Raw genomic sequence first — 15,203 nt, 5'->3', positions numbered from 1 at the left:
GTGTACACTGCCTGGCCAAAAAAACAAACAAACAAACAAACAATATTTCGTTGAACCACCTTCAACAAACCACCGTTGAACCATTGTTTCGAAAAGCTTCTGCAATGCAGCTTTGATGATGGTAGAGTCTGACCGCTGCACAAAGTCTTCTCCAGCCCTCTGGACTCTGTGGTGAACTCTCTCTCAATCCATGTGTGAAAATGATGATCTCATGCTCCCTGAACCACTCTTTCACAATTCCCTCTTGGAATATGCCTGTGTCATCAGGGAAGAAAAAATCCATTGATGGAATAACCTTGTCTATATTCAGTATATTCAGGTAGTCAGCCAAACTGTTGCTGACTGTTGTAGACCTGACCAACTGCAGCAACACCACATAATTTACCTAGTTAAATCCAATTGGAGCCTTTTTTGGCCAGGCACTAATTTCTAATGTAACATTTAAAAAAATTAAAGGTGTTTAAAGGGCTCCATAACCCAATATGTGAACCATATGCTTGAACAAGCTTTATTATACCATGACCATTTAATGACCATATGCTTTAATAATCATGAACAAGCTGCATGACAAGCTGTAGAGAATGCAATGCTATCTGTTCCAAATAAATACAAAAACAAATTCATCTGTAGGCACTTGTGCATACTTTTACACAAATGATCAATAGAAAATAAAAACATCAAGCCATAAATGTTTTATATTTAAAGGGAATTTCACTACTTTTTCATTACACTGCACAATCCAGTGGTTGCAATGTAAGAAGTCAGGATAAAGCGAAACCATAACTGTGTGTATAATTAATACTTGACTATAGAGTACAGGTTTTAAAACATTTCTAGAAAGTAAATTAACTTTATTTTCCTATGTCACCGCAGGCACATTCTAAAACCAACAAGCATGACGAACAGATAAATCCTGCAGTACTGTACAAAAAATTCAGGCATCTGTGAAAGTTAGAAAGTAATGAATATTTTTCAGTAAAACATTTTTATATTAAATTATTATATTAAACACAAACCAGAAAAACATCTTTTTGGCCTTTCAATTCTAATTGTCATAGTGGCCTTAACCTATTGCACAGTACTTTACATTCCCTCTTCTAAACATCAATGGATGGACAAAATTTGCACTGCTGCTCACTAAACTGTCATCCAAATATCCAAAATGTGTGTTTGGGCAAGTTAAGAGGCTTCTGTGGGGCAGTAGTAGAGCACAGTTTAAGTAACTGCGGCACATAACATATTCACTTGCATGCCAGTGACCAGGCTCAATCAATAGGTGCAAAATGGAGATTTGTGTGTTTTTGACAGCTACCATCATCAGCAAACATTGCTAATATTGCATTAGTTTGCCAACAACTGGTCTCATCCAACATTGCTAACACGGACATATACAAATACACCTACTAACAGATGTCATTGGAACCATAAATGTTATTTACTTCACCTGTCAGTGGTTTCAATGCTATGGCTGATCTGTGTACAGTATGGACACACATTTTGTTCTGTATTTGTATTATTTACTACATTGTAGATCAATATTAAAGACCTGAAAACTATCAAGGAACACATATATGATATATGATTGAACTACGAACCCCTCTGGAACTTCTTTATAACAGTCTCATGAAGCCACTGAGAGAATCGGCCAAGAGTGGACAATGCTGAAATCAAAGCAAAAAGTTCTACTCTGAAGAATCTAAAGTGTAAAACATATTTTGACTTGTTTAACATTTTTTTGTTTACTTTATTATTGCATATGCATTCCTTCATAGTTTTGATGTGTTTAATATTAAATCAACAATGTAGAAAATACTAAAATAAATACATTAAAACAAATAAATGAGAAGAGTTGTGTCCAAAATTTTGACTGAACCTGTGTATTGGTATTGATGTAGTTTTAACATTCATGTAATGTATTTCTAGTGTGCAGCAATGTTAGCCTGCTTGTATTATGTATAATCGATATTCGCATTTCATATTTCAGGCCAAAACATCACTTAAAACAATCATGACATTGTGTATGAAGTTGATATTTAATAAACTCAACATCATCTAAAGCGGTACATAAATATACAACTATGAAGAAATGTAACCGTAGCAATAACAATCTATGTATTATACCATGATATTGTTCAGTGCTAACATGTGACCTGTAGAAACGGGTTCAAAAACATTTAAAAGCCCCTCTGAGGAACAACAGTAAACAACAAGTAACTGAGATGATTTTTCACCTCAAAACTATTTCATATCCATTTTTGTTCCTGTGATACGCTATGCTAGCCTAATGTATTTAATTCCTGTTCTGAAAAGACCCACATCACAACAGAGAGAGAGAGAGACAGTCCCTGAGTCCAGAGAAATGAGGAAAGTTAAGCATGAGTGTTATTTAGGTTTTATGAGGTACTGGATCAATGAGTGTTCATTTAGACTGCAAATCATTACTGCTGAAGTGTGCGTGATTAGAAAGTTCCAGACCAACCATCACCCTTACAAACACTGACTGAACAAATCTGCTAAAAATATTACAAAGTAAAATATTAAAATCATCATTCACGGATAGTGAACCAGGAAAAGCTAACATGGCTAATGATGAATAAAAGCCTAGCTTTAAATTCAGTATTAGCCAGGTTAGTGATGTTTGAATTAAAACAATGACAGATATTTCCATTTTCCTCAACAAAGACATGTCTGACAGTTAGCATAAAGTAAACTGAGTGCCTAAATCACATTGGTTCTGGTATAGCGTGTCATTTGGTTACATTTAATACCAAACTCTTCTTTTAAAGAGACAATCCAAAATCTAATCCAACATGGCTTACAGTGAATGAATAGCTGCTAGTTAGTATTCGCATAAGGATGACTGACAGTTTTATTATTAGCTATGTTAACATCAGTTGCTTAAACTAATCTTGAGAGAAGCTAAATTAAGTTTCAGAGCCTTAAACCACTTTTCCACTGCAGGGCCGAACAAGCGCAGTTCTTAGCACAGTTAGCTAACTGTATTTCAGGCCATGAAACTGTCCAATGGGAGAACTGAGCAGCTGCCAAAGTGATGTTGGATGAGCCCAGTCACCAGCAATGCTAAAGCGGCGTTAGCGACATTGGATGAGCCCCTTAGCTAGTATGGCTAACGCAGCATTTGCATCGTTGGACAAATCTGGTCACCGGAATGTGAACACAGCAGTAGCCATGTGGGTTAATGTGGGAGAGGCTGGTATTTACGTAAAAACACACAGTTCTTCAGTTTGTATTTGGTTAGCTAGTATGCCTGCTAGTTTCCTGCACTTCCTGGGCCCGATTAAACAATGCTGCAAATGGAAAAATAAACAGTTAACAGGTTAATGGTTCCACACCAGCACAGAACAGTATGGGACCAGCCTTAACAATCATTTGGACCTGCAGTGGAAAAGCATAAGAGTGTAAAACTGTTAGAGCACAGCAGTAATTACACAGATCTTACCTCAGGCTTCAAAATAGCTATTTAAAAAAACAACTGTAGGTTTATAGATATTCATGTTGAGATAAAAGAACCATGTCATGGTTTAAGATTGGTGATTTAGGCATGCAGCGTGATGCTAACTGTTAGGATTTAAGCCTTCATCCTTTCAGCTCAAGTGCAAAACACATGAAGCTAATTTTAGACCTTTTTGGAGGTGACTGATCAACATCAATTTGGGGTTTCGGTGGAAAATCTGTGAAAATCTGTGTTTGTGTTAAACCATCACTGTACAGTTCTGACACATAACAGGTATTAAGAAGATAAAAAAAATATTTTAAATAAACTATAAATCCCTCACACACAAACATAACACACGCACACACACACAGCAGTAGCTCCCACATCCTCCATGTTTCAGCTCCTCTGCTCATGGATGGCTCTTCAGGTTGGCGATGGCACTTGTGAAGAACTCATACCAGAAGAAAGTAAGTCCAGTGGAGACAGCAGCTTTCAGCAAGCTAGGAGAAAGGCCCTTAAAGAATCCGCGCAGACCCTCCTCTTTCAAGATTCTCATCGCACAGTCCACAAAGCCCCGATACGTCCGCACCTGCAGAGCAAACACAGAAACACCACTTTAAGAACCATTCAGTGCCTATAGGAGAACGTGACAGAGCAACAACTGACAAATCAAGTTAAAATTATTTACATTTTTTAAGCAAATTAATTACGATGCAGCAAAGCGACACTGAACAACACCAATAAGTTGAACAAATTCTTCAGACTAATCATAGATTTGGGAGTCCAAGGTCCCAACAGTGTGGTCCTGAACATGACAAAGACCCCTTGAGCTGTTGATTCTGCTTTTCCTGATTTATTTTACGCATTTTTGCACAGATTTGGGGAGCAACAATTTGGAGAAGAAATTGAAGCAGATAGCCAGTATGCAAACAAGTCCCACTGATATATGGTTACACACGATATGGACCGAGCATAAAATCTCAGTGTGGAAAAAAAAAAAATCTTCTGTATTCTTTTTTTTTTTTTTTTTCCCCAATTTTACTCCAACCCACATTAGGACTCCCCCTATCACTAGTTATGCCCCAACAGACCAGGAAGTCGAAGACTAGCACACGCCTCCTCCGACACATGCGAAGTCAGCCACCACTTCTTTTTGAGCTGCTGCTGATGCACCATTTCCGAGTGGCATCAAAGCGCACTCAGAGGAAAGCGCAGTAACTCGGTAAAGGTCAGCTCACAGACACTGTGCTGCGGACATCACATTTGGAGTGATGTGTATGGAGTCAAAAAAGGGTCATAAAGATTTTGAGTTTGTAAAACAGAAGTCACAAATGTACTGAAACTTGTAACTGCGTTTAAACAACTGCATGCACGAAAATCCAAATCCACAAATTAACTGGAATGTGCAAACTTGAAACAGAAAGTAATTTTAATAATAATTCAAATGTACAAATGTGAAAAAAATATTTTAATTATATATAAATATATATATTTTTATTTGTAAATCCAATCTCTTCAATGTGTGAATCAGTACTGCTCAAATGGCTTAAGCTGGGTCAGACCAAAAATCACATGGAATTTGTGAGGTTGTAAATGTGACAGTGGGTGTTTTTCACTGTGGAGCTAAAAATCCTCTCATTCATCTTCTCTGCTGCGTGTGCGAAGCTCTAGCTGCAGTTGCGAATTTTGACCCTGTTTTGACGCCTGATTGATGAACCAATAGGAAAGCTTTATCCGGACCAATCAGATTACGGGGTTTGTTTAACCAATCAGAACAATGGGTGGGTCTCTGCAGGTCGGAGTACTGGGCGTGTCGAAAGGTGTGGGCGTGTCGAAAGTGTGGCCGCCATTTTGGAGTCGGCCACCATGCGCCCCCCAGTGGATCAATTTACACTGAGGAAGGAGTTTAATAAAACAATAATATTCATAACTCTACCAGCTCCAATAGACCAATAGACGACCACCTTTCGACACGCCCAGTACTCTGAGCTGCAGAGACCCACCCATTGTTCTGATTGGTTAAACAAACCCCATAATCTGATTGGTCCAGATAAAGCTTTCCTATTGGTTCATCAATCAGGCGTCAAAACAGGGTCAAAATTCGCAACTGCAGCTAGAGCTTCGCACACGCAGCAGAGAAGATGAATGAGAGGATTTTTAGCTCCACAGTGAAAAACACCCACTGTCACATTTACAACCTCACAAATTCCATGTGATTTTTGGTCTGACCCAGCTTAAGCCATTTGAGCAGTACTGATTCACACATTGAAGAGATTGGATTTACAAATAAAAAAATATATATTTATATATAATTAAAATATTTTTTTCACATTTGTACATTTGAATTATTATTAATATTACTTTCTGTTTCAAGTTTGTACATTCCAGTTAATTTGTGGATTTGGATTTTCGTGCATGCAGTTGTTTAAACGCAGTTACAAGTTTCAGTACATTTGTGACTTCTGTTTTACAAACTCAAAATCTTTATGACCCTTTTTTGACTCCATAGATGTGGGGTTGGTTGGTTGTTGAGGTTTTATTGCCACTTCAGCACAAAATTGGCTATTTGTGGCATACACTTGGTTTTATATGTCTAGATAGAGTACAGTTGTTAAAAGGTTATAGCATGATAAGGAAAAACCTAAACTCTCTATAGGTGTATTAAATTAGGTGTTTAAGGTTAAGATGTGATAAAAAACATTTCACATCTCTGGTGGGTTTTTTTTTCCCAAAAAGGTCTTTTATGTTCTTTTCTTGATAGTAAAATTGTCTTACATGGTTAAAGGCAGAACAGTCGATGAGGATGTGTTTCATTGTTAGTGGGATGTTGCATGGTTGACAAGATGGCATTTTGTTGTTTGTTATAGGGTCTATGTGTTAGTTTTAAGTGACCTATGCGGCATCTTGTTTAGATTGTCTGATTTGATCTTGAGTTAAAGCTCTTGGTCCCACTCTTCATGCCATTTGGATTTGATGAAGGAGTTTATGATGTAAAAAAGGGCCAAAAGTGGGATTGAGATCTCTTTTGTTGATGCTTTCTTGGCAAGGTCATCTGCCATATCATTTCCTGTAAACCCACAGTGGCCTGGGATCCTGCAGAAAGCTATCTGGTATCTTTGTTTATGCAGAAAGCTGACTTTTGTGAATATTTAAAAAATAATGGAATGGTATGTATTTAATGAGTATTTAATGTATTTAATGAGTTTTTAATGTATTTAATGAGCTTGAAGGCAGGATTTTATGTCTGAGCAGATTAGGTAGGAGTGATGTGGGGAGAGAGTGCCATCTACCCACCAGAGGGAGCAGGGCCAGTTGTGCTCCCTCTGAACACCGGCAGCTGATGGTAAAGCTGCATGAGCGAGGGTTTAAACCTGCGACCTCCCGCTCATAGTGGCAACGCTTTAGACCGCTGGACCACTCGGCACCCCTAAAATCTTCACTATTCTTCAGCTTCATGACTTACAGCAGCAGTGCATGTTAATGAAAGATGTTTTGCTAATCGACAGCAGCAGGCTAATGGCTGTTTAATATCTACCATGGACGTAGACGAGACGAGGGCCTTACCATAGTTACCATAGTGCCTCCACATAGCTTGATGTTCATACCTAATCAGGGTTCCAGACTAACTTTTTTTTTATTTCAAATCCGTCATAATTATTCTTGATACATATAGCTGCTCTTTCACATCAACAAAGCGCATATGAGGGTGTGGACTGTACCTGGCCGAAGTGCATTCTGGCCTGTTCGAATCCGCCGACCTGCAGTCTCTTTTTGAAGAGGTCGAATGGGTAGGTGAGGGTTTTGCTGATGACCCCTGCGGCGCTGCCACTCAGCAGACTCTGCAGACCACCTAATAAACATCAAGACATGTTACATTAAAGACACAAAAGTAATGTGGCTAAAACATTAATGAAAGCTTAATGTAAAAATTAACTTTGTGTAAATGTGATATTGTAAGGTATTGTGATATCCTGGCTTTTAGCAAAATGGCTTCAAAGTCCTTTATTGGTTTTGCTCTATACAGGAAGAGACTGTTTAGTCTACTTATTAACAGTAAAAACGTATGAATTCGGTAGTCAGAGTCAACACCGGTCGCATATACAAACATAACCGGCTAAGCTCTGAACACACACAAACTGGAAGTTTATAAAAGCGCTGTGCCAAAATACCAATCTGGAATCTGGCAACCTTGTCCTTTGCTTAGTAATAAGACTCACAACGCATTTTTAAGACTTTCATTAGTGGATATTTAGATGGAATATTTATATTAGTGGTGGCAATCACTAAATAAAATAATACAGACTAGATCCTTTGCTGACTTTATTTTTATATCTCAGGGTGGTTTTGATGCTTAGATTTAGTTTAAATTAGTTTTGATTTTTTGAACATTATCACAATATATCAGTATAATGAATGATGGTCCTTGTATTGTAAAGTGAATCATATGTATTGCCAGATTCTTGCCAATATACAGCCCAATATGCAGCCCTGACCTTTAGATTTGGTGCTGTCGTTGTCCAGCAGCTTTTTGAAGATGTTGTAGAAGAAGAACTGGAGGCCTGCATATGGGAAAACAGCCACCAGCGTGGGGGTGAGGCCTCTGTAGAAGGTGAGCGCCCCCTCCTGCCGGTACATGGTGACCACAGCGTGCCGGAGTGTTCGATACACCTGCAAGTCATTTCTGTTACCACACATATCCATTTAGCTCTATCAAAATAGTAACACAACATAACAAGTGTTTACATTGATCAAGCATTATGAACATTATTAACACCTCCTTTGTTACTATACCCATTATCTATTTGTTCAGCTCCACTGAGCACACAGGACCTTTTGCAGTTCTATAATCACAGACTGCAGTCATTCAGTAATTGTCACTGCGGTGACACTGGAATAGTGTTGTATGTGTTAGTATGTGTTGTGCTGATACGAGTGGATCAGATGCAGCAGTGCTGCTGGAGTTTTTGAACACTGTGTTTATTCACTGTCCTCCTCTCTATTGGACACTCCTACCTATATCTGCTCCACCTTTTAGATAAAGTAAAGTCAGAGACTGAAGCTCTGAATATGTTGCTGTAGATTAACCCTGAGAATAATAGCTGCTCTAGCTGCTCTAATAGTGACCACTGAAGAACAGAGTGATAGGAGGATAATGAAGTATGCTGAGATGCTACAGTCTGTAATTATTACAGAATTACAAAGTGATCATAATGTTATTCTTAATCTGTGTAGGTTGTCAATTTCCAAGTTATAAGGTAAGTACTCTGAATGAAAAGCCGTTTTTGGTGATAATTTTAAATAAATGAAATTGTTATGTAACTGATTATGTAAATAATAGGGTGATTAGCTATGTTACATTTATATACTGGTGCAAAACCCATCTACAAGTTTGTGCTAAATGGAAAGTAAAGCATGGTGCCACCTGCAGCAGGTGTGTGTGTGTGCGTGCGTGTGTGTGTATGTGTGTACCTTTGGTTCTCCCTGGGCAGCGAAGCGTGTGCGGAGTGTGTCGAGTGGCTGGCAGGCGACGGTTGCTGAGCAGGCGGCTAAACCACCACATAGAAAGTGAACCCCGGCCATCTGGCTGTTATAGGAAGTGTTCTTATGGACCAACTCTGTCAGTGCCTCAAAACTGGCAAACTACACACACACGCACATGCGGACACACACACACACACACACACACACACAAAGTTTGTAATAACCCAATTGCCATTGGCCACATAGTATCTATAAAAATGGACAACAGGACAGGCAGTAGATGGCTGATAGTACTGCTTAAAGGTTTGTAAAATCTGTGTGAGAAATGTGGCCCTGAATAATATTTCAGTATTTCAGTAAATGTTTGTGATAATGATATTCCTGGTGATCCCTTTTTTTAATCACAATATACTTTTATATGTTTGTTTTTTAAACATAAAGCAGTCTATTAGGTCTATTAGGCCAGCGGTTCTCAAACTGGAGGCCTGCAAAGGGGGGCTAAAGGGGGCACAGAATAGGAGTAGGTTCTATGTTGCGCTTCTGTGTATACTTTTCAGTTATGTATTTTATCATTATCTGATTTGGGCATATCTTTAAAAAACAGAGAGTAATGACAAACAAATTGAAAGAGAAATTTTGCAAACCCTGTGTTTTTTGTTTTTTAACATGGGTTGGGTGGGGGGTTCGGGGTCTGAAGGGCACAAACTAAAGAAGTGGGTCTGACTAAATAATATGTTCTTTTTAGGAAGTACTGAATAGCTCCTGTGATGCTGGAGAAGATAAAAGGTTTGCTCTTGAGCACATGCATGTCTGTTTAGGAGCGTGAACTGCTCAGATGAATGTCAGATATGAGTAACATTAATACGATTATATGGCCATCCTAAAATAAACATAAGATTTGGTGAGAAAATCAGATTAACACACTACCTGCTTTGTGAGCGCAGCCTTTAAGATTACTAGTTTTAGAGATTAGATAAGAGAGCTACTTTAAAATGTGTAATATTTAAATACCCATGCTGGTTTTTAGGTTGTAATGTGACGCTGATGCAGTTCCATTACTTTGCTGTGTATGTAAAATACTACAAAGTAGTTATAACAGGGTTTAGACCTAATTATTTTAGAGCCCTGCTATAGAAAAACAGCCTGGCCAGCTCAAACTGGTTAAGCTGATTGGGTATGTTTTTGTTTAAGTGTAATGGTTTAGTTAGTCTAGAAACATGATCAAACTAACCAAAATCAAATCCAACATACACTGTGCTGATGAAGAGCTGGTTAACCAGACAGCTTACCAGTACAGGTACATGTTTCAACCATCTGAACCCAGCTACCAGTAAAAGCTAGTCTTTAGCTGGATTTCTCAGCAGGGATTTTCGGTACAGTCAGTATACAGATGTGTAGATATGATTAGAGTCACAGTGATGCTGTTCCCCCTCTGTGGAGTGTGTGTTACCTGAACGGCTCCGTAACACACAGACAGCAGCTGGGCGGGAATGTGGCCTTTCCAGAAAGCCGGAAGTCCCTCCTCTTTTAGGATACAGCGAGATGCCTGCAGCAGGCCGGAGTACTTCCCCTGAGGCTTTCTGGAGGAAACACGCTCGATCTGCAGCTACATCACAAACACACCGTCAGATCACATCACAAACACACCACCAGCAACACACAACCACAAAATACACAAAAATAAATTAATGCTGTGAAAATGGAGAAAAACACACACAAACAAGAAACAATCAACTGTTACTGTTCACTTATAATGAGGATAACCCTTAGTTTATAATATAGCTGAGCATTATAAAGAACAAATGTTCAATTATAGTAAATATACATTTAAAGGGATGAAGGGAAGAAAATAAAGTACGTAAAATAACAGAAGAAGTACAGATCTACAAAGTTTTCCATATGATCTGTATGGAGCTCATAAGGTGGACAGTGAGTGTAGGAACAAGGAAGTGGTCATAATAATTTGATACTTATTTTTGCACTCATATGACCCATTTCTGACACTTTGTAACCATGACTTGATATTTTCTGTAACTTTTGTTCCTTAAGGCTGGTTTATACTTCTGTGTCGAGTAAATGCTGCCTCTATGAGTGCCCTATGCCAATGTCTGCATTTGTACTTGTGTGCTCGTGTTTCTGTGCCGCTCTGCAGTTTAATCGTGAAGGCGGGAATGTGTAGGCGTGGACATGAGTCTTAGCAGACCAATCACGGCTGCTGCTGTCTGTGTCTCACTGATTCATATTAATATAATTACATTATTTATGGAGGCGTGGACAAAAATGTTTCTCATTACCTCATTGACAACTTTTTTTAAGTAGTCGTCTCAAGTGAAGCATAATATGAATATGGTTTCTTAAGTTTTCCCTCCATCCTGAGAAGTAGTTTGAGTTGGGCAGTGGGGTGGAGAGGAACTGTGAGTCAGACAGTGATTCATGCTGTAAGCATTCACACTGTTTCCACACAAGATCAGTGTCTGTGGCAGAACCGCAAAGTACTGAACTGTTTCTGAGAAAGAAAACAAGGCCAGTGTGTTTTACTGTCTTTCTGGCTTAATTCAGATTCTCTCCAGTTCTAATACAGACTGATTTTGCTGTTTGAGTTTGCTGTTAAGGAGCATAACACTACTGTCTTTTTATTAGAAGGGTCTGAATGCATTCATTCACAATAGAACCTAGAAGAACACTTATCAGATTTGAAAGTAAGACATTGTATTATTTAGTGAAAAACTTTAATTCATTTTGAACTTGATAAAATAGTTGAGACAGAGCCAAATAAGGCTGGACAATTAAGGGCTTAAAACAAGCATTATAGAGAGTCCAAGTCTCTCAGAAACAAAATAGACAGATGTTAACTAATCTGCCAAAAACTTGTAAAACAAATATTTCTTTTCGTAAATTCTGGAGAAATCCCTGTGTGAAAGGGACAGGGTTGATGGTACATAGTGAATGCTGGTGATCTTCGGGCTCTCAGGCGGCACTACATTATAAAATAAGTACTGATTCTGTACTGGAAATCAAAGCCTGGGCTCAGGAACTACTTCAGAAATCACTGTATGTGAACACAGTTTTTGATTCAATTCACAAATGTAGGTTAAAAGTGTATCATACAAAGAAAAAAGCCATATGACAACATCATTCAGAAACGTTAAATAGAACAGTTTTCAGTTTTGCTTCAGCCCACTTTAAATGAGTTTAGCTGTTCTATTATGGGTTCGTTTCCTCTTCCCCTTTACATCTTTTTTTATCTCAATTTAAAAGGTTGTATAGTTTCTCAGACAGGGATTAGGCTTTATCCTGGAATATACAGCACTGCAAATAAAGAATGTCCATAATAAGGGACATGTAGTCTATCACTACAAGGACTAATCCCTGTATAGAAACCAACCCAGAGGGATTAAGCTTAGTGACATGTGTTCGATGTTCTATTGTGAATATATTTTTGATGTATTTTTATTTTACACAGTGTACTAACTTTTACAGAATTGTTATTTGTCCCTCTGCTGATGTGTGTAACAAACTAGCAGCATTACAGGAATCCCCCATTATCATTACAGTCCTACCTGGAACCTGATCTTCACCACATCCAGTGGGCTAATAATGGCCCGGGTGACCATGCCGGCAGCTGACCCGGCCAGAGCGGCCTCCTCCGGGGTCAGAGCTGAACTGGGGTCATATCCCACCATCCCAGCTCTCCAGTGGAGCCTGCAGGCTGACGACACACAGCACCAGAAAGCACTTTTAAAACTATACTGAATCCATAAACGTGACCAAAAAACACTTTTACAGCAGTGCAAAGGAGAGGCGGGACAAAATATCGATATTGTGATATATCATATCACTTTCGTTTAGGCTGGATAATGAAACTCGATACCAAAAAGGCACCATCTGAAATCTCTTGGTACTACTGAATACCGAAAGGACTAAAAAAAATAAAAACAAATAAATAAGAGCCTGTTTTGATACTATGCATGAGTGCATACAGCGAGGTAAAAACAAACACGATAATGCCCTGGTGCACACAAGCAGAGAGTGTGCTCAGAAACACAGTGAGCATGCAAATTGATTATCATTCAAATTGTCAACACACCGCCGATGTGCTAAATTCTTATGTGCTTGCTCTCTCGCGCAGTCTCCCTCCTCTTTCTTTCTCTCTCTGAGATATTATAATACAGTAAAAAAGCTTTAGTCTGCCTGACCTAAACCACACCACACTTTTATTACTGGCCCTGTCTCAAAAATCTGATTTTTTTAAAAAAGAACTCTTAAAACTAAAATTCATAAAGCAATATGGTAGGAAAAATATTGGTAGTTTAAGCACAAGCAGTGATTTTTTTCTCAATAAAGCGCCACAGATCCAAAAAGATGAAGTCTCTCCTTGTGACAGTGCGAAAATGAGATTACTCATGTCGGCTGTTAAATAAATATATTGTATAACAATTATCTTTTTTTTTTGGTTACAATTTAGAAAAAAATATAATTTTGGTATTGGTACCTAATTTTAAGTATTGTATCAAACTGGTATCAACAATTTTAAAACGATACCCAGCCCTACTTTGGCTTGTTATACATTATCGATATGTGCTATCAGATATGGATTTTTCTTTTATTGAAACATAGGTGCTCCTCCACATGGTGGCACTAAAGAATACGTAAACCAGCAGTGAGGAATATTGGTTGCAGTGTTATCCGGATTCTGCCCTCATTTACTGCTACAACAACTTATACTGTTCTCCTATTGTCTCCTGGTTTAATGACTTATTAATGTAAATATTAATGTAACCCACTTTCGACAGTTCTGTTTGGTTTATCATTTATCCATTTGTTTAATACATTACATGTAAATAAATGTATTAAATATAAAAATAGCTTTGCATATTTTAGAAAAACACAATGCGCATGCATATAAAGTGATGGTTTTGTCATCAATATCATTTATTTGGACATGCAGTCAACCATTTCTTTAAAATAAAGACTTTCTTGAGAGAAAATCAAAGGAATTAGTGGACTTGCTTTTAAACATGCTTTTTTAAATGTTTTTTTTAAATGGCACCCATTTGATGGAAAGGCCCTTATATACTATGAAAAAATACATTTTCACTCTGCTTACAAATGAAAAGAATTGTCAAGACGTGGTTGAAATGGTTAACTTATGTAAAACCCTTACGACCACATTTCATGGAAATACCCAGTGAATAAGCAGTTTCTGGTTATATATTTCTGTTTTACCACACTTCAGTACTATTGTAAAACTCCAACCTGCCAGACATGTGACTGTTTTTTTTCTGTTTTGTTTTTCGTGCTATAACTGACTGTTTTATAAATGTATGAAAATGTTCTAAGAGACAAAATTGATTTTGTTGTGATGTGTAAAATCTGAGATGTGATTGTGTCTCAGAAAAAAAAGAAACACAGTCACTCTAAATTCCCTAAGACTCGCTTTACAATTTGACTTAATAGAGGTACTGCTTACTGAAGTTGCAGTGGTGAATAATACTGGTTGTTAAATTCTGTGAAACTGACACCAATAAATCTATAATCCGATACGTCCTGGAATTTGCTTATTTATAAGTATTTTATCATCTTCAGTAACACAGATGTTGTAAAGTATTGTAGAGGATTGTTTGGGGATTTATTAGTTAGTTAGTAGTAGATTTACTGTATGGTGATATCATCATTACCATGGGCAACGTATGGTGATAATATTGTATCATGAGACGCCCTGTGAGAATGACAATAATAATCACTGATTAATCAAGTGATATAAAAATGAATCGACGGATTAATAGAGCACTATAATAAGCCGCACAGACTGACTGATCACTTCAGGACATTCAGTTACAGTTTTTTATTTCACCCAGTAACTGAGGAGTTTACATACTGACCGCTTTCAGCACCAGAACACTACAGACTCTTACCTCCAGAGGATCAGAACCTGCAGCAGCCGCGGCGTTTAATAAACCAGCGTCCCCGCGTTTACCCGCTACATCACCGGGTCACCGACTCCGCGCGGCTCCCTGACAGTGTTATGAACTCGCCATGAGGGCAAACTGACACACACCCAGTGAGTAGCAGCGCTGCGGGCGCGTCCCAAACCGCCCAGAAACAGTGCACTGAGTAGTAGAGACAGAGCCGGGTTATGGAGAGCCTGCCCACTTCCTCAACCAGAAAATAACTGCTAACCGCTAGAGAGAGTCCTAAATAAATGAGGGTGAAAACAGCTGAATGTCTTTTATACGTTTTATAAAATAATACGTTTTTTTGAAAT

At 38.2% G+C, this 15,203-nt stretch overlaps 1 protein-coding gene across 1 annotated transcript; it reads right to left on the bottom strand.

Moving 5' to 3' along the window:
• Positions 1 to 2,014: 2,014 nt before the first annotated feature.
• On the bottom strand, positions 2,015 to 15,027 carry LOC125797531 (mitochondrial thiamine pyrophosphate carrier-like). The gene is made up of 7 exons (XM_049473929.1): positions 14,854 to 15,027; positions 12,499 to 12,647; positions 10,389 to 10,544; positions 8,927 to 9,097; positions 7,951 to 8,125; positions 7,177 to 7,307; positions 2,015 to 4,046 (listed from the first exon to the last, which is right to left on the bottom strand). The coding sequence occupies exons 2-7, from the start codon at positions 12,619 to 12,621 to the stop codon at positions 3,867 to 3,869; spliced, it is 936 nt and encodes a 311-aa protein (XP_049329886.1). The 5' UTR covers positions 12,622 to 12,647; positions 14,854 to 15,027; the 3' UTR covers positions 2,015 to 3,866.
• Between the last annotated feature and the right edge of the window lie 176 nt (positions 15,028 to 15,203).

This window comes from Astyanax mexicanus, unplaced genomic scaffold, assembly GCF_023375975.1.
Source record: "Astyanax mexicanus isolate ESR-SI-001 unplaced genomic scaffold, AstMex3_surface scaffold_48, whole genome shotgun sequence".
Classification (NCBI taxonomy): domain Eukaryota; kingdom Metazoa; phylum Chordata; class Actinopteri; order Characiformes; family Acestrorhamphidae; genus Astyanax; species Astyanax mexicanus.
The sequence above is the reverse complement of the archived record's forward strand: the minus strand, read 5'-3'. Positions and strand labels throughout refer to the sequence as shown.

Bases quoted from the DNA above. Each gene is read 5' to 3' on its own strand.
- LOC125797531 (XM_049473929.1), bottom strand. From the start codon at position 12,621: ATGGTGGGATATGACCCCAGTTCAGCTCTGACCCCGGAGGAGGCCGCT. The intron at 9,098-10,388 runs GTAACACACACT...GTGTGTGTGTAG, and splicing joins TGTGTTACGGAGCCGTTCAG to TTTGCCAGTTTTGAGGCACT. The intron at 4,047-7,176 runs GTACAGTCCACA...TTTGCTCTGCAG, and splicing joins CCAGAATGCACTTCGGCCAG to GTGCGGACGTATCGGGGCTT.